Here is a 23396-nt window from a genome sequence, read left to right on the forward strand (position 1 = left end):
TCCCCTCGTCCAATCAACGGCGGCCACGAGTCGCCCGACAATCCCCTCGTCCAATCCACGGCGGCCACGAGTCGCCCGACAATCCCCTCGTCCAATCCACGGCGGCCACGAGTCGCCCGACAACCCCCGCGCGCGCGCGCGTCACCGTCCTGTAGGTAGAAACTGTCTTAAGTGCCCTGTGTCATTGTACATTACATTTTTCATATTCGGATAACTCTGCTCTTTGTGTGCTCCCCTGCCCCCTGATAAATAAACCCCTGTTAAATGTACCAGCTCGTTTTCTGTGCTTTCTCCCATTGCCCTCGCATGGTGCGCATTGAGAATTAGTGCGGCCATTTGGGCCGGTAAGTTGTCATTGGGTCCAGCACGGCTTTAGTAACTTCCGCTCGGTTACGCCGGATCCAGGTCTGTTCAGACAGTCAGTCAAGGGTGTGGTTTCCCCGGTAGTTAGACGGCGTGGGTACTTAGGTATATTGAAATTGGGCAATTAACCCAACCCCACGCCGTCAAAATATTGGCGACCACGGTCCGCTTAGGGACCCGTGACCTTTCGGACTTGTCCGAAAGTCACGACCTAAATTCCGGGTGTTCGGTGGGAGACAACTCCACTGCTTCACCTAGTGGTCGTTTATCACCACCGGACCCCGGCCCACAACAGTATTATACATACCAACTGCTCGGATTCCTCCAAAAACAAACCTGACATTTGCAGTCTGCTCTGATTTCGTTTTCCCGCTCAAAACACCGAAACTATTAGCAAGCAGTTGTTGTCTAATGGTCACGTGCACACAAAGGTCGCATATAGGTCTTTTTGTAGGAGAAATTGTGATTGCTGATATACACGAAGAAATTCCTTTATTTGTTGTTTTATACGCAGCCTGTGGCTGCTGGTTGCATCAGTGTTTTTTTTTTTTCTGGAAGCACGGCTATGCCGCTGATGCAGTGCCCCCCTCCCCCCCCCCCCCAGTTTCCAGAAAGCTTGTGCTCATTTTGCCGATCTTGGAAGGATAACTCGCTGACTCAACCTGGCTCGTGTTAATTCAACGGTGGTGGGACAGGGGGCTTGAACTCAATACCCGAAGATCTTAAGCCAGCCACTTGAGCTGTTAAGCCAACACCAAGCTTATGACATCATGTACAAGTCTGATAAAGGAAGTATCTGAACTAAAACTGATTGTTTAAGTCCGATGAAGAACATGTTAACGGTTTTAAATATCTGGATTGGATTGTGTTGCCGACTTACTTGCAGGAAAGTTCTGGTTCGGCCTGCTTGCACTTGGTGACGAGTCATGGACCTTGTTTCCATCCTGCTTTGTTGTGATGCTCGAAGATGTTGATCTTTGCTGGAATCGATGCACGCACTGTGTTCCTTGTCGGAGAGTAGCTGGCATACGCTGATGGAGCAGCACGGCGTCTTTCACGTTTTGCCCAAGATCTGTGCGGTTGTGTGTAAGCACCTCTTCCTCGCAGCGCTGAAGATTCTTTCGCTGAAGGCATTGTGAGCGATCGCACAAATCGGCTTGGTCAACTTCGCCAGATTGATGACTTGTGGCTGATCTTTTGCTCGATCCAGAATCTGTGCAATAAGGATCCATTGCTCATCCACTCTGGCATCCAGCATCTCCTCCTGCATCTGGTATCTGATGAACACCTTGTGAAGTTTATCCATGTCTGCAGCTCGTACGTCATTAGGAAACTGTTCACAAAGGGTGAAAGGGTCTCAACATTGGAGTACTTGGCTGTCTCATGATCTTTAGGATTAATTGTCATTGTAGCCTGAATCATGAATCTTCACGTACATTGCACAGTTGATGTAGAATGGCCTGTAGTCTGACATGAACTTGTGGACTGGAGTGCCGCCCTTGTCGGTTCTTCACGATGTACTACTTGCCTGCAAATGCAATGTAGATGTCATTTGGGCAGAAGAATACCAGCTTCTGACTCGTGTGGCAATGCCGAAGTAATTGCTTTTTTTGCTGCGTCTTGCACCTCGTGTGTTGCCTCTGAAACAATGGCACGATTTATCATGTGTGTTCTCTTTGTTCTCCCGCACTGATAACTGCTGTCTGCTGCTTGGAGTGATGAATTGTGTGAGATTCGCCATCCGGTAAACAAAACCTCTGCGTTGGTGACTGCATTTGCCTTTGAGGCATTGCTGCCACTTTGTATCTAGCGACCAATCGACAAGTTCTTCATCACGACTTTGGCCTTTTCCACGTGTTTGTCACGACCAGTGTTTTCACTGCTTTAATGTCGCTGTTACATTTGCAGTAGTATGCGTCCTGCTCTCCCGGGGTTGATTTTCTTGATAAATGAGTAGTGTTTTGTCCAGTCGGATGAAAAAGTCCAAAAGTACTTTGCTCTTTTCACCACCGACATCCTTGGTTCAACGTACGATTGCAACCACACATGGATCGAGAAAAATGGTGTTCAACGTCGAGGACAAACAATCGTGAATTGGTTGTTTTCATGCAATAAGCGACGCAACAAATTCACCAATTTTGACCAAATGATTACAAGCGCTAGTGGGTGTTTTAAGCTAAAAGCCAGCAGTCCAACCCCAGTCAAAAATTCAATCACAATTAAAAAAATAAAAAACTTACGATGGTCATCTCAACCCTGGAGAGTTAATTTACGACGGAAATGGTTTCTCCAGGTAGAATGAGTAGTGTTGGCATGTATAACACTGGTATACGGTTATAAAATCATCAACCTTGCACTCATTTACTGTATTGGGGCATTCCATGTCAAGTGTACACACCCTCCCGACACTAATACCTCTTTTTTCCCATATGTTGATCATTTATTCACTTGGGTGAAAAAACTAAAAATGCCAAGTTTTAGACCTGTGGGCTCATTGGGGCCCATTTTAGGGGCCCCCCAAATTTGGGCGCCCCGGCTGCCCCACAATCTTCCAGAGGCCATATCACAGGTTGTGGTAGTCCGATTTTGCTGATTTTGGTATCAAAATGCTCATAAAAGCGAGATCTTTTGAATCGCATAAACTAAAATCACTCCAAAACAGCAATTCAAAAAGTTGTAGTTTGGGGCGCCCTTTGACCTTGGGCCCCCGCTCCCCAGCCAAACTTATGGTCCCGATTTATTTTTATTTTTTTATTTTTTTTATTTTTATTATTATTTTTTTTTATTTTTATTATTATTTTTTTTTCTTCGTGTGAGAATACCCCTTCGTATACTCCAACACCTCAGCATAAATTAAAATGGGATCTCAATGGGTTCAAGTGTGATGATGGTTTTATTGTTCGGGGACTCGGGTGCTGGACACACAATACGCCACAATACATAGCACAATATTTGAACACAAGATTTCCAATACACTATATCAGTATATTGCACATAAATTTTCCACATGCAGGAACTGGAAGCGATACTAGTACGAGTAAGAGTTTTTCCCAGCATATTGTAGTCAAGATTTTTTGCCAGCTGTGTTTCTTTTTTACTGATTGTGTAGGTTCTACCTGTAGCAGTTTTTGGTTCTGCGGAAAGAAGTGTATCAGATGTCTGAAATGCAGTGATCTTCAATGTCAGGAAAAAATAAACTATTTGCGGCCCCGTTTGGATGAAGAAAATTCACCTTCACTTCATGAGTGTCCTGAAAGGCTTCCATGATGCAGGCAAGCCACCATTTTCCATCATAGTGCACTGTGACATAACCTGAGAGTTTCCCGTTAAAAGTTGGTGTGGATTTTGAAATAGCTGACTCGATACGGTGTTCCTCGCTAAGGCTGAATTCGCTTACTTGAAGAGCAGTTTCAGAAATAGGAATGAAAGCATGAAGTTTTTGAGTTCCAGCTATGGTTTTGGCAGTTTTTAACCTTTCTTCCAGATTTCGTTCTTCCTCGTCGTACGCCTCTTGGATCCCATAACCGAACTTCATTTCATTCAAACCATTTTCAGCAAAGGTGAAAAGATCTTTTGGAGAAATAATTTGACTGTCGTAAGGTCTACGCAGGCTCTCACGTGTTGTTTCTCGTTTGACTGTACCTCCCACGCCATCTGAAGGGCTCTTGCCATGACTTGTGGCAAAAAATGCCATTCTGCGTCAATACCATACTCTGATTTGTGACGACATATGTTTATGAAGGCTTTGCCATTCTTATATTGGAAACTGTCTGAGAAATAGTAAAGTTTCTTTACATTTCCAAAGCTAGATTTCAAGTGTTCAATTTGCATTCTTTGGAAGAGTTGGACTGAGACAACGTCGTGAGTATTGCATTCTGATATGATCGTGAACGAATCGTGGTTTAATTTGCCATCGTCCGATTTGAAATAGTAAACCCAGGGGTGAATTGTCGCTTGAGAGCATTTCCAATGGAATCCTTGGGCTGCATCCTTAACGACAAACGTATAGTTCTCTGAGAAGTCTCCAATAATGACAAATTCTCTTTCACCGATTTCGTCTTTTTTTTTTTCAGAAACTGAGATTGGGCCTTGGCAGTGAAGTCGTGTCTCACTAATTTCACCGCGTGTTCACAGAATTGATTAATGAATTCTTCCAAAGGCAGGACCATGGAGCTCAGTTCAGATCTGTCGGTGGATGTCCACCGTTTAAACTGAATTTCATCAATATCCTCTAGTTCATAAGCACTTAGTAGCTCGGTTTTGAAGTCTTCAATTGACGGGCAACTTTCACAAGTTTTGAAATAACATGCTGGTTGTGCTGGGTTACAAACGATGCGTGCAATCACTTGATAGTTAGGAAGTTCGGCTATCTGTGGCGTTTTGGAACTAAACAACATGAGTTTCACATTTTGATGTCGTACATACACATACACTGTGTGTACTACTTGAACCGGCCAGGACACACTCTGAGGGACGGAGCATGGCGAACTTCGCGAATCCAACTTTCAAGCCAGGGTTCTTCTCTTTGAATTTCTGAAACAGTTCCTTGAGATGAATTAGTACCAGGTGCTTTTGAATTTTGTCTTTTCCATGCTCATTCCTGACCACCACAGTCCTTTTTTCCCGGCATTATTCGGTTACGGCGGATTTCACTTCGTCAGGCAATATTTTACCCTGTTTGGGATTTGGAGACTATACCATACGATACTATTTTCTTTCTCTAAATTTTTGGCTTGCACAGCCATTCTTTGGGAGAAACTGAATTCACTCATCATCCCTCTGATGCTCATTCCTAGCAAATGTCAGTATACGTATTTGCTCTGAACGGCTCGAAACAACTATATTTCTCTCAGGCTTTTGATCACCTCTGGCATGCAGTTTTCATCACATTTTGACGCTGTATTTTGTGTTTTCTCCGCGGTGCTTGGTCCAGCAACTAGTTCTAATTTCTTTCGCACAGAATCTTCCACTTTACTTCGCTTTTCAGGAACGTACCCTGGGTTCCTTTCCGCCTTTCGTTCGTCGAATGGGCTTTCGCCTATCATCGATAATGACTGGTTGAAATAGGTCAACTTCTGCTTCTCGCTCAAAAACCTCCTCGTCCTCATCTGTTGAAATGGATTATGAAATGCCTTCAATCGTACCTTCTGATGATAATTTCGAACTGGTCGAAGATGATTCTTCAATACGCTCTGATGACAACAGAGGTTTTTTTCTGCACGAAGTACAAAGTCTGTCATCTTTTTTTTTTTTCACCTTTGAAGAAAATTTCATCAACATATCATTTGACACATTGCGAAGATCTTTTCGTTGTTTCGTTTTATGGCAGCTGAAAGATCGCAACAGTATTTTCGGAACTCCTTTTGATCTTCAGTCGCCATGCTTACTGCAAAATATGCAAAAACTGAGACTAGCCCATTTATAACTTAATTTGATGATTGTTATACAAAAAATGTACACTTAAAAATCAATAGGCAGAATATTTTTTGCAAATGATGCAATATATATATATTGTTACGGTGCTGGGGGGTCGCGGTGAGCTCAACCGATCGCCTGGAATGTAAAGGTCGTCGCCCCAGATAAGTCCGGAGCGGACGGGTCCTGACTGGACCGAAGTTCGCCAATGGATAGACCACGTGGGGTAGGGTCGATTGCCAGCTTTTCAATTTACCTAAGTACCCACGTGGTCCGACTACCGAGGAAGTTCACCCTCGGCCGACTTTGTCCGAATCGAGTCGCTATCGCCGACTCTGATCCGGCGTAACCGAGCGGTATTACCAAAGTCGGGCCGGACCAAATGAACAAGTTACCGACACTAATCCTCAAACACACGTCATGTCGAGCCAATGAAAGAAACACAAAACGAACTGATACATTCAACAATTGGGGTTTATTTATACAGTAATGGGAACACAAAAGAGCAGAACTATACCGAAGACAATAAATGCAAGTATATACAGCGAACAAAGCACTTAACTGTTTTCTACTTGTTAGACGGGCCCACGGACACGCATACGCACACCCAAGAAATGGTGGCTGATGCCTTTAATGCAGACTTCAGCTCGGAGGGACAGATGAGCTGAAGCCCAGGGTCTGCCTCGGACCTTTCCACCTCGTGTGGTCTTCAAGCTGTTCGGACTGGGCACCAGTGTGGGGGAGCTGGATCCAAACACCGCGAGCCGTGATCCTTTCCGAGCTCCGGCGGATCCCCTCGTGTTGGTGAGACGAGGCGCCGATCCTTCCTGACCCGATGCGTCGCTTCCCCAAAGAACCACTGACCAAGATGAGGCCAATAAGTCGCACCAACCCGGGAACCAAGCAGAGATCGCGAAGAGCGCCACGGAGCAGAACAGCCACCAGAAAAACCAACTACTCTAGCCTAGCTGAACCAGCACCAGAACAACAAGCATGGAATCTCTCGAGCCGAGCAGAAGGTCCCCTCCTTATCCCTCTCAGCCCCGCCTCGCTTCTGGCATGACTCATTCGGCCTCGTGCGCCGCCCCCTGCAACCGTGGGTGGGGGCTGTTTACGTTTCTTTCTGCTGGACCCGGCCCAACCATCATCCCGATTTATGCCGTTTAATCTGGGGATGGGAGGGCTCTTCTTCTTTTTAGTTGTGGAGGAGGGTCGTTCTGATTGAACCCTAACTATTAAAATGAATCACAGCGCATTTACATAGATTTACCCATTAAACAATGGAAGGTGAGCTATCTATAGACCATGTACTTACCGAGATAACTGAACTCAAGGACCTGAATGATGAGTGTGATAATGGCTTCCAGATTCGCAACTATATATATATATATATATATATATATATATATATATATATATATATATATATATATATATATATATATATATATATATATATATATATATATATATATATATATATATATATATATATATATTTGATACACTGCCGATTTTGCAGGTTTTCCCACTTACAAAGCACTAGAGGTCTGTAATTTTTGTCATAGGTACACTTCAACTGTGAAAGACGGAATCTAAAACAAAAATCCTGAAAATCACATTGTATGATTTTTAAATAAGTAATTTGCATTTTATTGCATGAAATAAGTATTTGATACATCAGAAAAACAGAACTTAATATTTGGTACAGAAACCTTTGTTTGCAGTTCGAGATCAGACGTTTCCTATAGTTCTTAACCAGGTTTGCTCAGACTGCAACAGGGATTTTGACCCACTCCTCCATACAGATCTTCTCCAGATCCTTCAGGTTTCGGGGCTGTCGCTGGGCAACACAGACTTTCAGCTCTCTCCAAAGAATTTCTATTGGGTTCAGGTCTGGAGACTGGCTCGGCCACTCCAGGACCTTGAGATGCTTCTTGCGGAGCCCCTCCTTAGTTGCCCTGGCTGTGTTTCGGGTCGTTGTCATGCTGGAAGACCCAGCCATGCCCCATCTTCAATGCTCTTGTTGAGCAAAGGAGGTTGTTGGCCAAGATGCATGGCCCCATCCATCCTCCCCTCAATACGGTGCAGTCGTCCTGTCCTTTGCAGAAAAGCATCCCCAAAGAATGATGTTTCCACCTCCATGCTTCATGGTTGGGATGGTGTTCTTGGGGTTGTACTCATCCTTCTTCTTCCTCCAAACACGGCGAGTGGAGTTTAAATCAAAAAGCTCGATTTTGGTCTCTGACCACATGACCTTTTCCCATTCCTCCTCTGGATCATCCAGATTGTCATTGACAAACTTCAGACGGGCCTGGACATGCTCTGGCTTGAGCAGAGGGACCTTGCGTGCGCTGCAGGATTTTAATCCATGACGGCGTAGTGTGTTACTTATGGTTTTCTTTGATACTGTGGTCCCAGCTCTCTTCAGGTCATTGACAAGGTCCTGCCGTGTAGTTCTGGGCTGATCCCTCACCGTTCTCATGATCATTGAGGCTCCACGAGGTGAGATCTTGCATGGAGCCCCAGACCAAGGGAGATTGACTGTTATCTTGAACTTCTTCCATTTTTCTAATAATTGCGCCAACAATTGTTGCCTTCTCACCAAGCTGCTTTCCTATTGTCCTGAAGCCCATCCCAGCCTTGTGCAAGTCTACAATTTTGTCCTTGATGTCCCTACACAGCTCTCTGGTCTTGCCCATTGTGGAGAGGTTGGAGTCTGATTTATTGAGTGTGGACAGCTTGCTTTTATGCAGATGAGTTCAAACAGGTGCAGTTAATACAGGTAATGAGTGGAGAATGGGAGGGCTTCTGAAAGACGAAACTAAAAGGTCTGTGAGAGCCGGAATTCTTACTGGTTGGTCGGTGATCAAATACTTCTTTCATGCAATAAAATGCAAATTAAATATTTAAAAATCATACAATGTGATTTTCAGGATTTTTGTTTTCGATTCCGTCTTTCACAGTTGAAGTGTACCTATGATAAAAATTAGACCTCGACGTGCTTTGCAAGTGGGAAAACCTGCAAAATCGGCAGTGTATCAAATACTTGTTCTCCCCACTGTGTGTGTTTGTATATGTATATATGTATATATATGTATATATATATATATATATATATGTATGTATGTATGTATGTATGTATATATGTATATATATATATATATATGTATGTATATATATGTATGTATGTATATATATATATATATATGTATGTATATATATATATATATATATATAATATTGTTACGGCTGTGGAAGTTTGCAAACCACCATTCAGGTCCCGTAGGTGAGATATCTCTTAAGTACATGTGTGGTTCGCCTCAAACCCATTGTTTTGAGGGAATTCATGTGATTCATTCGGGCTGCGACGCTTTGAGTCGGTCGTTTTTCTGTTTCTATCTTTTATTTCAAACAAAAACCAACGAGGACGCTCGGTGGGCTTTCCCACCTGTTTTTCGCGCCATTCTTCTCTGTGCTTGGTGTGAGGGAGGAGAAGCGGGGTGGGGCAGCTGGCGCCCGATTGGTGGATGCGCGTTGTGACGCGGCCAGGGAGGAGGAACACCCTTCTTTGAGACCTTTCTCGAAGCGGGGCGGAGCTCCGGGATATAAAAGTCAGACACGGGCGAAGCGGTTTTGTGGTTGCTCTTGCCCTCTTCCTGTCTTCCGGCTCGCTCGTCCTCTTCTCTTGCTGGTGGCCACTGGCCTGGTCTGCTGTGATGCGGTTCCAAGACCCCGCTGGCGGGAAGGAGCATCCGCCATTCCCTCCTCCCGACCTCGGGCATCCACGTTTCCCCCCCTTCTATCCGCGCTGGGATAGCGCCGAAAACTCCGTCCGTGGCGTTGAGCGGCCAACACGTGCCGGCGCGAGGCACGCCGGAGAGGCCTCGCCTACCACGCTGGGGCACGGAGTCGCGGCCAGGCGGGACCACGTCGACGGACGTCGAGAGGGACTCGACGGCCCAAAAAGGGAAGTCACCTTTTTCTTTTCGGGGTTTTTGTATGGATCTTGTGGCGCCGCGTCTTGTGAAGTAAAACTGTGTGTTGCTGTGTTCGCGTATTTGGTCGTAGCTCTGCATTGTTTTTGTTTTGAATTGATGTATGCGCATTCTGAGTGTTTGGCTGTATATGTGTGCTCTCCGTGTGTCGTGTAAATAAAGTGCATTATGTTGAATTGTTCCCCGTTTCGCTGCGTCCTTTCCTTCGTTTGAATCTCCATCTTGCTTCATGTAAAGGGTTCGTAGTGGGCTTAATACACCCGATAATTAATCGGAACCGTCGAGGCCAACGATAACACCGCTCGGTTATCCCGATAGCACGGAACGGACTGCTTAAGCGGTTCGTGTCAGGAGTCTGCCTGCGGCGAGGTACGGTCGCCCGGTCTACCATCCGCGTGGGAACTTAGGTAGGTCGAGTTTGGCGAACAACCCTATCCTACGCGGGTGGCCGATTGGCACGATTGTGGTGAGGTCGAAAGGCCCACCCGTGACTGGCTCCGGGTGATAGAATTGTCCGTCCGGTGGGCGAGGCGGCCGCCATTCGAGTCGAGTGGCCGATCGCACGCCGGCGGGTGCGAATTCGCAACAAAATATATATGTATATGTGTATATATATATATATATATATATATATACACATATACATATATATATATATATATATATGTATATATATATTAGTGTATATATATATATATATTTATTTATATATATATATATATATATATTAGTATATATATATATATATTAGTATATATATATATATATTAGTATATATATATATATATATATTAGTATATATATATATATATATATATATATATATATATATATATATATATATATATATATATATATATATATATATATATATATATATATATATATATATATATATATATATATATATATATATATATATATATTAGTATATATATATATATATATAGTATATATATATATATATATTAGTATATATATATATATATATTAGTATATATATATATATATATTAGTATATATATATATATATATTAGTCCAGAGATGATGATTGTCAATTTCAGACATATAGTTCGTTGCCAACAGGTGACTTCATTGGAACGATGACAGCAAACGTCGCCCAATGTCGAATCAAGAATTAGTGATATGTGAACCCCGAACAATATAACCATCACACTTGAACCCATTGAGATCCCATTTTAATTTATGCTGAGGTGTTGGAGTATACGAAGGGGTATTCTCACACGAAAAAAAATCGGGATCATCAGTTTGGCTGGGGGGGGGGGGGCAAGGTCAAAGGGCGCCCTAAACTATAACTTTTTAAATTGCTGTTTCGGAGTGATTTTACTTTACGCGATTCGAAAGAGCTCTCTTTTATGAGCATTTTGATACCAAGATCATCCAAATTGGACCACTACAACCTGTGATATGGCCACTGGAAGATTGTGGGTCAACCGGGGGCACCCAAATTTGGGGGGCCCATTTGTCTGAAAATTGACAGTTTTACCGTCGATACAAACACTTGCACAAAAAAAAGAGTGAAATCAGACGATGTGTCAAAATTTCGCTGAAAAATGTGTGCACTTGACATGGAACGCCCCTATTATGGGATACACTCGTTTTAGTGTCAAGTAGTTTCACACAATGTAATGCCTGACATGTATCTCCATCTGTCTTCCACAATCCAAGTTTTGAACGTTAATATAAAAGCTTTCTGCATTGCAATGTTGTGATGAAAATGTATTTCTATTTATTATAAATATTATGTTAATGATAGTAAATGGAATTTGAACCCACGGATTTATTTAACTGTTTGAGCCGGTCAGCAGAGACAGCTGTTGGAGTAAATTTGGTTTTTCCACATTTTAATTTACCTCTTAAATTGACAAATGTCCATCATTAATTGGTCCATGCGAGTAATATTTCGGCCCGAAGTGTAGCTTTGTCTGTGTGTGCATGGTGTGGACTGTGGACTGCGATTGTGATCCATGAAGATGGAGAGGAATGACTCCAGGTATCATGATGTTATCCTGGTATCTGGCAGCATTCATAGCACCCTTCAAAATTACAATACCAGTTATTTGGCCAACTTTAATGCCAGCCCATACCCAAAGCCCCCCCACCTCCCAACCAAACTAATTGTACTCCCTGACTGACACAATTGGCAAATTGCTTGACACCACATCACTATATTTGAGCACTTCTATCAATGAAGTCGAGGCATAATCTGGACTTGTTCATGAAAAGAACGTGGGTCCAATGGTTCGACTTCTAGGTGTGACGACGTGACCCCCCCCCCCCCCCATTTCATGCTGCCGCCACTGACGCTATATTGGTGGGATGCATTGCACTGGTCTGCTGAACCTCATGCCACAGGCATATGCAGCCTCTTCTGAACTGTCTGAGTTGATATTGAATGGTTGGTAATTTTGGAGGGGTGATTCTGTTGAAAAGCATTCCCCCCCACCCCCCTTCCCCAAGGGTGACAAGATGATGAACCTCATGAGGTTGTAACCCTTGGATGACCTGAACAGTGTTTCAGTAAACTGTTCAGTCTGCTACTGGTACCAATGTCAATGTATGTGTGTTACTGCCGTATAAATAATTTTGCCGAACAACCTCTTGTCGGGGAGGAGGCCTCATTTTTAATGATCTTCCCTGCGATTGTGACTTCTAACGAGCATACTCATCAGCCTTCATTTAATTATCCATGTTCTTCATTCATTTCACATCTTCCACCTGCTCTGTGTACTGCTGCCCAATCTTTTCACGAATGATATACAACTTCAGATTTTTTTTTTTTTTTTTTTTACTGGATTTTAACCAATTCCTGATTGTCCTTCGTTTCGACTGGAATATTTTAGGGAAGCTTGCTATCAAGCATTGTGTTGAGACTTCCAGAGTTCACTTCTCCTTTGAGAGATAGTTGATGAACTACAAGGGCACTCAGTAGAGCACAACTCAACCGCGCGCAATGCCTGATCCACGAGAACATATCTGGCCCATTACATTTTTGAAATATCACGCTCTATATCGTTTTTGGTTCTATATCTCAATTGTGAAGAATTACTTTTTATAAATTAAATAATTCTCGTATCCAGATTCAGATCTTCACCAAAATCGAATCGATTTAGTCCTTGTCACACACCCAACCTGTCCACCAGGTTTTGTCATCCGTCCAACTTTTTGAAATATTGTGCTATATATCGTTTTTGGCCCGATCTCTCAATGGTGAGGAATTGCTTAAAAAATATTCTAGCAGCCGGATCCAGATCTTCACCAAAATCTAATCGGTTTGTCCTAGTCACACTCCCAACCTGTCCACAAAATTTAATCTGGATCCATCCACAACTTTTTGAGCTATCCTGTACACAAACAGACGGAATGGGGTGAAAACGTAACCTCCTTCACCTTCTGTAGCAGAAGGAAAGATGGATAGATGGATAGATAGATAATAGATATATGGAGAAAAGATAGATTAAAAAAACAAACAAAAGAGAGATAGATGATGGATAGATAGAATAAAATATAGATTGGAGAGAAAGAGAATGAAAAAAATATGGCTTATTTTAGTTAATACTGAGTCTGTCCTTTTTTTTATTAGCATCTGAAACGCACCTGACGGTCACGCCACAACAGCTGAACGAGTCCAAGATGGGTCACTGGATGCTGGGCGGTACGTGGGTGCATCAAAACCTCCGCTAAACTTAACGTGTAATATCTTGTGCATATTTCCACACCATGACTGGTAAGGGTTGAACAAGTGATACTCGTGCCAAGTTACATCTGGTGTCTCCGGGTAGCGTGGAACAGAGTGCTTCTGTGCCAAAGAAACAAAGGAAGGCTATTTCAATGAAGTTGAAATTAGAAGTGAATGTTTGCTGTCTGAGCGCTTGGACTTCCCGTTTCCCCATGTTGCAAAGGATTTGTTTTTGTATCAAAATTGTAGTTTTAACTTGAAAAATTGTCGGTTTTAAGAAAAAAAAAAAAATCGGATTTTATGGTCCCGGATTTGTGGTCAGTTACCTGTATTGAGCCCGTGGCTTCAAAGGTCAAATATTGAACGATGAAGGTCTGCAGAGAGGGAAGATGCTGCTGTCTGCCTGTCTGAAAGATGAGGGATGTTATGGCAGATGGTGAAATTGGCAGCAAAGAGATAGAGGATTTTCCCCGAGTCAAAAATGTCATTGATGTATGTAGATCAGGAATAGTACTGGACCCAAGAACACATCGATGAGGAATATTTGTGGAAAATCGAAAATTATTCACCGTTTGAGTTGAATTGTACTGTGGTGTAATCCGGAGACAACACGAATATGGCAGTTGACTCAGTTGTGCAGTCACGGCTAAGCTTGAAGAAGATTTCGACTTCTAATCACAAAATGACTTTCTTTATAAATTGGAAGAAGACCCATCATATCTGTTGTGTAGGGTGTCGAGCGATTAAATTGGTGTCAGGGTGGTCTCAGCGTTTGGATTTCCCCTTTAAGGAAAGGACGTCTGTTGGGAGGTACATGTGCTTGCAATGTCATGATTCAGCAGTCTTGTAAAGTTTGGAATAAGGCTGCTCCACTACCTTTCAGTTCAACACAAAATGTTTACAAACTGCTGAGTGCTTCGCTTGCAATACGCATGGGATTGGGCTGATGGTAACAAATGACGCAGCTTAGAAGATGGCTATAGTAGGGTTTGTGCAAAGGAGTGACATATATGGTCACATCGACTACTAAGAGTATCAACGTGCAGCTCTTGAATGGCATCAGTATATCAAGCTAGTGATACCCGTGCACATGCATGGGATAGCAGTACAACATAGCTGGTAGCAAACGACAGACCGTACACGGAGAATGACAAAAATACGCATTGTGCAAAATGCAAGTGGTACTATGGAACGCCAAGACTTGCAAAACATTGTCGGCATGTCCGCTAAGTGCCACAGCAATTTCGTAGGGATCGTGTGACGGCGAGCCAAGTTTTTAGTGTGCAAGCTTGGTATTATAATAGAGATGTAATCTCTACCAAGGATGATTCTGCCTGCGTGCTTCTGTACACGCTCAATAGATTCGTGCTGTTTCGTGATGGCACCATATTCCATTGCAGGCTGAAACGAGCTCAAGTGGATGGTCAGTGATATTCTTCAGAGTATGTCTCAGCGTTGGGTACCGTTGGTAACAATCCCAGGTCTCGTGGGTACCGATCAAACCCTTGGGTGGTACTGATCTCAGGTCTCATGTCAAATATATATGGCAAGAGCTGACAGTATCACTGATTGAGATGTTTTGTTGATGCTGATGCTGATTTATTAACCTCCGCCATCGAAGATGGACGGAGGTTACTGTTTTCACCCGTCTGTGTTTGTTTGTTACTTACAAAATCTAAAGACTTCGTAAGTATATTGATGACTTCCATTTCTGTTTGTTTGTTTGTAGGCACGATAAGTTGAACGTAAGAAGCTACCAATGTCAAATTACACCACGTGATTCAGGAGGGTGATGGCTAGTGCTGATTAGATTTTGGTCAAAATTGGTCAAAGGTCAAGGTCACCGTGAGGTCAAATATTCGATTTTTTTTTTGATGGTTTGGTACAGATAACTCGAACGGAAGAGGCTACCAATGTCAAATTGCACCACATGATTCAGGAGGGTGGTGGCTAGCGCTGATTAGATTTTGGTCAAAGGTCAAGGTCACAGTGAGGTCAAACATCCAAAACATTAGATTTTTGATGGTTTGGTACAGAATCATCGTAGAAAATTCTGGTTTGCGTCGCAACCTTCTCAAGAGACGGCTTTTATTAGACAAGGTCAGAGGTCAAGTTGACGATTTCGTAAGTACCATTCTATGACTGCTTGTTTGTTTGTTTGTGAACAGTATAACGGAAAAACTCCTGGACGGATTTCGACGAAACTTGGTGGGGGGATTGGGTGTGGTCCAAGGATAATGGCATTAGATTTTGGACTTGGTCCAAAGTCCAATATGGCGGCCATTTTGAAAAAATTAGAATTTTTGTTTTTGCATTTCTACATGTTTTAAGTGATTTCCAACCCAAAAAAAAATTGTTAGAGAAAAAAAAACAATTTTGCAACTTTTTTCAAAAAAATTTCGATTTTATCTGAAAAATATTAGAATATTTTTTTTTGCATTTCTACATGTTTTAAGTGATTTCCAACCCCCCCCCCACAAAAAAAAGTTTGTTAGAGGAAGAAAAAAATTTGCACTTTTTTTTTTCAAATAAATTTCTTTCTTTTTGTCATTTTTACATGCGCGTCGATCTAGTTTAGTTTATTCAATTGTAGTTCAGTAGAGTCTGATCCATTTTGACCTACAATGAATGGGATATCAGGTTCACTTAAGTGACCCAGCAGTATTGGCGGCAGAGGTTTTGCACTCTCCCGAGTGCTCCCCCCTCTAGTTCAAGTTGTTTTTAAGTTGAAGACTGCTGACAATGACTAGCCTTGTGTTGAGAGCCTGGAATATAGTTTAAGTAAAAATGGTGACATTCTGCTCTTCCCTTTTTTCACATGTGCCCTTTTTAACCTCTCCTGTCTCAGTTAACACCCCACCCACCTCTTTCCCTTCCTTATGCATGCATTCTATTCAGATTACCCCTTGACTTCTTTGTTGAACATTTTGTTTGTGATTGCAGATGATGCGGAAAGCGCAAGAGACAGGTGAGTTTATATCTGAGTTGTGGTTGATATTAAATTTCCTGTGTCGAGCTAATGTGGCCTTGTTTGTTGCCACATTGGTTTTTGTTTTCATGCCTCCGCACCAAGGGTGCCGGAGGCATTAGTTTCCGGGTTGTCCGTCCGTCCGTATTTTCGTTTACGCGATAACTCGAGAAGCAAATTGTAGAATTTCATCAAACTTGGTAAAAAGGTAAAGCAAAACAGGGCCATTAAGTGATTAGATTTTGGGCCAGATGTGATAAAGGTCAAGGTCAAACTCTGAAATTTTACTGTTTATGCCCTAACTCAAATATTGGACAGAATTTTATCAAACTTGGTACAAAGGTAAAGTTAGACAGGGCAATTAACTGATTAGATTTTTGGCCAGATATGATAAAGGTCAAGTGTCAAATATGTCAAAGTGTGTGCGGGAGAGCTGAGGCATTCCCGTCGACTGCGCGCAGTCAAATTACTCTAGTTTCTTAGTTGGATTACATAATTGCTTGAGCTATTTCTTTTCCATTAAATATATTATTGTGAATCAATTGGGAGAGGATGCTGAGTTTGTGTGTGTGCGCGTTCGTTCGTGGTGCCTTTGATTCGCTCCCCATGGACCTGCCATATTTTTCTGCAGTCACTTGGGAGCAATTACGATTGGGAAAGATTAGAACATTAATTACAGAGGGAAAAGAAGCGGACACAGGGGCAAGGGCGACAAGAAGCTTTCTATCCATGTGATTCTGGCCGTTACAAAATGCTTGTTACCATGCACTATTAAATAAATAATGAATAACCCTCGTCATTTTCGTAAATGTATCATTAGTGCAATAGGTTGTAAGTTTCAAATCCTCCCCCAGTCTGTCACACTAAAGGAAGTTGTACAAACGAGTGTGTATACGATTGCTAATAAATGTGCAGTTTATTATTATTATTGTTGGTTTCTTTTTTTGCCTTCCTCTTCCTCGACAGGCTTTTTGTCTTGGCTGCGTAATGGGTTTCTGGCAACTGGGATTGGTGTGGTCTCCTACATGCAGAGCGATGTTGGCCGCGAGGCAGCATATGGTGTGTCGCAGCTCCCACAGGGAATTGTTTAAAATGTGAAACAAATAAGGAGGATTTCATATCTTAGCCAGAGCTCATTAATGGGCGATGCACCATTGTGAGTAAATTGGGGAAAACATTTTCACACCATCAGATGGTGCAATAATTGAAAGGATACTGGAAAAGGTGAATATGAATTGAAAGACTTTGGTTGACATTAGCAATGAGTTTTGTAGGCACAGTGAGTTCGCATCAAAAGTGCACAAGGATGCAAAAATGTATTTGCTGGAATTATTTTGATAAGTTTGGTGGCGAATGCTAAGATGGGAGACTTGGTTTATTTAAGTTTGCGGAAAGATTTTGATAAAAAGTTTGAAACGGGATTGCAAGCATGGTAAATAAGAACAAGTGAGCAGAATGGATGGAAAATTGACTCCAAGAGTAATAGTAAATGGACATGTGATGGAAAGTAATTACAGTAATTGTGGTTTTGTTTCACTCCTGGCTGCTCTTTAATAGTCTACATAAGATAAGTGTGGGTAGGGGGGATGATTAATTTGTACACTGTGGAGGCAAAGAAAGGGGGGGAAGTAAATTATTTTAGAGGAAGAGAAACTTTTTCAGGAAAGATGTATTTATTTATTTTGATTATTATTAAAATTAATGTGATAGGAGGTGATGGATAATTTTATGTTTGGAAGTGCAAAGTTGTGGTGGACAGTAATCGCGAATTTCCTTAACTCTGTCATATAGCTTGATATGTTTGTGTACAACATGTATAACTATTTTTAATAATGGGCACAAGTACTAAAACTGTCAAGAGAAGGCCACATTGAGTAATTGGAATGTTTGAATCTCTCTGGCCAAGATGTTATTTTTATTTATGTGGCAGAATGTTCTCCAAGTGGTTCATTTTTCCAGTTTACCAGTAGCCTACATATATTACTGTATTTACACAATTACAAGATGCAACTTTTTGTTTATTTATTTTTGGTTAATCATTTGTCTGTCTGTACAGGCCATAACTTTTTCTTTTTTTGACCATTTCAGCATTTGTTACATTTTCAACAACACTTTATTGTGAGAATGTGGATAACACCAATTAATAATTTGGTCAAGGGGCAAAATCACAGCAAATACAAATTGCACTTATTCGCCCTTCTGCTGTGCACTGTAAGATGGCTGGGTTTTGTCATCTCTTCCATGTTTCGTTATTTTATCTGTTTGCATTTTAAGATGCCTTTTCTAGCTTATCATTTGAGCTTTTGTCTTCAAATTTTCAACAATCCTTTTTTTGAGAATATGGAGAACATAAATTAACTTAAAAAATATATATATATTTTTTATTTTTGGTTTTGTCGGGTTTAGATTCAGTACAAAGTGGACGGTTTGCATTTTTACATGCTTTCTCATTTTTATTAGCCTGCCCCCCCCCTGCCCTTCCACACAGCAGGAGATTGGGTTTTGCAATTGCTTGTGTCTGTCTCAACTTTTTTTTCCATTTGAGCTTTTGTCATCAAATCTTCAACTTGAAGGGCACTCAGGAGAGCGCATACCTCCGCCACGTCATGCCTGATACACGAGAACATATCGCTCCCAATATATTTTTGACATATTACAATGCTTTTCAAGACCATATCGTTTTTAGCCCTATCTCTCAATGGTGAAGAACCACTTTAAAAATTCTAGTCGTCTGATCTTCACCAAAATTTAATCTATTCTTCCTTGTCAAGATACCCAACCTGTCCACCACGTTTCATCTGAATCCGTCCACAACTTTTTGAGATATCCTCTACACTGACAAATGTACAGAAAGGGGTGAAAACTTAACCTCCTTCACCTTCAGTGGCAGAGGTTACAAACCTTTTCTGAGAATATGGAGAACACATGAATAAAACTTACCTTTTTAAAACTCTTCATCAAGTTTAGTTTGAGTACAAAGTGGACGGGCTTTGCATTTTGAGATGCTTTCGGGTTTTGTAACTTATTTGTGTGAAGTTTAATTTTCAAGATTAAATTCTTACATTTTTCCCTTTTCATGCAATTCTAATAGAAATTGTGGTTGAATCGAGTAAATGATTATTCTTTCATCATTTCATATTTATGGTTACATTTTAAACATTTTCAATTTTATTGAGTGTGCACCTGAAGAGTTAAAGGTTTCCACTTTTTTCAATCTTTTCTGCCATGTCTGCATTTAGGAAAGTTGTTCAGTTGAAAAGGGAAAAGTACTTTGAGGCAGAAATAAATGAACAGATTTTTGGGACGAGTTGACAGATCGGATGGGACATAATCTATCAATCCTTCCTCACATATTCCTTGTGCTGGTCCATCCTTATTTTCTCCTTGATACATGTGCTTTGCAATCCCTTCATGTTGCTCTTTGTATGTTAGGTGTATTTTGGGTGGGGAATACCCCCTTCTCTCTCCACACACACAGATGTGCTGTGGAGTTAAAAAAATATATATCTTTAATTGTTTGGTTTCTTTTCATTCAATGTTGGTGCACTTGTCATCACCAATAGGTTTTCCCTTTGTGGAATATTTTTGGCTACTTGTGCAAAATTACTGTTTTGGTGGTTTCCATGTACCTATACCTGGATTTCTCTCAATGAGTACTTGTTCATTTTTTATAACCAACACGTCAAATTTTGAGATTGATGCGGGCTGCCTCCTCTCATCTTGGTGCAGGTGAGCTGTGGTATACAGCACAGCATGCTACACTCAAACACAGCATATTTCCACCTGTATCCATTGTGCTTTATTTATGCAACACCATTTGCCCATCCATTCTGGCTAATTACCACCTTCTCAGCTTATTCGCAATTATGAGCAAAGTGATGGAAAGAAGTTATCAACAGCGCCATCAAACACTTGCTCACTGATGCTAAATTTGGGTTTCGCCAGGGCCACTCTGCTCTCGACTCATTATGACATTGGTCCAATCATGGACACTATCTGAATTCCTCAGTTAAAGTTAGTGACTGCCCTTTAGGTGAAAAATTAACATTTGACCAAGTGTGTCAACTATCGGGGTTCCTGTGCGGGGAAGGAATTCTCTAGTGCGTGGAGTTGTTTTTCCCTCACCTGGACTTCAGTCAGGTGAGCTTATGCGATTGAGCAGTGTCCATAGGTGAGTGAATCAGTTGGTCCATAAGCACTTCAGTCATTATTGCTTGAACAAAACTCACAATTTTGATGAAACCTTGCCATAAGCTTCATATCTGATGCCAAATGAAGGTGTATTGACCACATCAAAAAATAAAGATCTACAGGTGTGTGTGTATGGGGGGGTTGGGGTTGACCCCTCCTCCCCCCTCCCACCCCCTACCCTCCAAAAAAATAGGTATTTGCTCTTCTCCAAAAAAAATGAATCTCTCCAGCTGCTTTATCAATGATCATTCTGAGGACAGAAGTGGATCTGTGTTGTACATGATTGCACAGTGTTCAGTCCCATTCATAATTCCTCAGATATTGAAGATGTACATGCATGTGTGAAGTAAGACATGGACAGCATCCGGGCTGAGGATAGCAATTGTTGAGTGCCTTTTTTGCTGCATTAGAACCAGGCAATGATCCTCTCCAAGAAGAGCCTAATCACCTACTGTTGCCATTAAATGTCATTACTCTTGTTGAGTCCCTTACCATTAACATCCCAGGGGTTACTACTGGTCAAAGTTCAACTGGACCAGCCTCGAGTTTCATGGCTACTAGAGCAGGTCATAGGCTCAGCATCCTTTACCGAGTGTCGTTGTATAACTCACCAAAGCCTATCTGCAAGGTACAAGTTGGGAGCTACAACAATACCTGAAGAAACTTAACATCCAGGATCCATCTCCCCTTCCACTGGCATACTATAGCTGCTGCAGAGCTTACTCTCAACAGGATGTATTGCAGAAACTCAGCAAGACTTCTTTGGCAGCACTCGAGGAAATGCACCAAGGAAATTACACAGGTGGAGGCCATTCAGCCCATCACATCACATGTGGCCTGCGCCACATCAACACCACACCGATTTATCAACACCAGATCAAAATAAAATGTAAAATATTATTATTATTTTTGTGTTAAAAAATTGTAGTTTTTGTATTTTATTTATTTATTTATTATTATTTCTTTTTTCCAGGGGAGGAGATGGGCTTGGGTTAAAAAAAACATAACATCAACCCCACAACACCCCTTGACAAGACCCCCCATCAACAGCACTCTGCACACATGCACACAATCACCCAGCAATGCTCAAGTTACCTTAAAATCCTGCAAACATCCCCATACCCCTCTATCTCCATAACTTCCAGGTACCTATCTAATTCCAATTTAAACTTATCTACTGTTTCTGCTGCCACTACCTTTCCAGGGAGGCCATTCCATGCATTAACCACTCTCTGAGTAAAAGACCCCTGCCTTGCTACCGTCTTAACTCTCTTCTTTACTCTCAAGCTATGGCCCCTGGTTCTATCACTGTCTACTCTGCTGAATAATTCATCTGCATTTATTTTGTCTCTACCTTTCATAATCTTAAACATCTCTATCATATTCTCATAACCACCTCCTTTCTAGTGCATAAAGCCCTGTCTTCTTCAGCTGCTCCTCAGAGCTGAGTCGAGCTAGTCCCGGCCCTGCGCTGAACCCTCTATGGCATCTATGTCCTTCCTGAGTTTTGACCAAAACTACACACTATTCTTGGTGTGGCCCTCACTAAATTCCTGTACAATGTTAACACCACCTCTTGATTTATAAATGATCCCCCTGCAAATACAACCTAAAACCATATTTGCTTTATGTATAAGTGCCTGGTACTGTATGCTACCTGCTTACCTCCTGCATCTATTACCACCAGATCCTTCTCCTGTGTGATGTGCTCCAAAATGACCCCTTGCAACCTGTAATCTACATTTTTTTTTTTTTTTTTTTTTTTTTATTCTTTCCCATCCCCAACACCTTCCACTTTCTCAGGTTAGATTGCATCTGCCAATCTTTGCAAGTCTCAATACTTTCGTGAATCTTATCACCACCCCAGATCAAGCACCTCATTAAACCTTGCATGACCTCCACCTCCTCCAAGCACAAGGGCAGCAGTTGCTTGAGAACACAATCACCTGTCATTCAAGTAACATGCTGTTTGTTGAGGGGATAATTATTCGGTCGATGAACAATGAACGTGGTCCATGTATTCGCATAGGTTGGAACATTTTTCTGCAACCGGGCACCTGTTCAGTTGAGCTGTTCTTGGATGTATATCAGGAGAGGGACAGAATTGACATGTTGTGCCTATAGAAAGTCTACACCCCCTTTAAAAACTTTTACTTCTTGTTGTCTTATAACCTGGAATTAAATTTCATTAAATCAGGCTTTTTACACCTTTATTTACACATCGTAACCCACAACTTCCAAGTGAAAAACAAATTTCAGAAAATTAATTTAAAATACAAAACTAGAATATTTTCCTTGGATAAGTGTCCAACTCCCACCCCCCCCCTCCTCCAAGTTGAGACTTGGTGGAAGCACCTTTGACAGCAAGTCCAGCTGTGAGTCTGTTGGGATAGATCACTACCAACTTTGCACACCTCCATTTAGCAATATTTGCCCATTCTTCTGTACAAGATGATCAAGCTCAGTCAAGTTGCGGGGGGGGGGGGGAGTTGATAAACAGCAATCTTTTGGTGTCTCAGATTTTCAATTGGATTTAGATCAGGGCTCTGACGGCCACTCGAGCACATTTATCTCTGTTCCTTAGCCAGTGTAACTTTGGCTGTGTGCTTTGGGTCGTTGGTATGATCGAAAGGTGAACTTCCGTCCCAATTTTTAGCTTTCTTGCAGAGGGCAGCAGGTTTTCCCCTCAGATTTTTCTGTATTTTGCTCCATCCATTTTGCCTTCTATCCTGACAAGTGCCCCAATCTGCTGATGAGAAA

At 41.8% G+C, this 23396-nt stretch overlaps 1 protein-coding gene across 1 annotated transcript in view; it reads left to right on the forward strand.

Annotated features, from left to right (window-relative positions):
• Window positions 1–23396, forward strand: part of TMEM160 (transmembrane protein 160) — a 29099-nt gene that overhangs the window by 818 nt on the left and 4885 nt on the right. The window contains exons 2-3 of the mRNA XM_085862549.1: window positions 16421–16445; window positions 17412–17504. Of these exons, the coding sequence (XP_085718675.1) occupies window positions 16421–16445; window positions 17412–17504 (118 nt within the window). The remainder of the gene's footprint in view (window positions 1–16420; window positions 16446–17411; window positions 17505–23396) is intronic.

The sequence above is a fragment of the Eptatretus burgeri genome, chromosome 2 (assembly GCF_056783735.1).
Source record: "Eptatretus burgeri isolate ZD-2024b chromosome 2, Ebu_testis_v1, whole genome shotgun sequence".
Taxonomy (NCBI): Eukaryota; Metazoa; Chordata; class Myxini; order Myxiniformes; family Myxinidae; genus Eptatretus; species Eptatretus burgeri.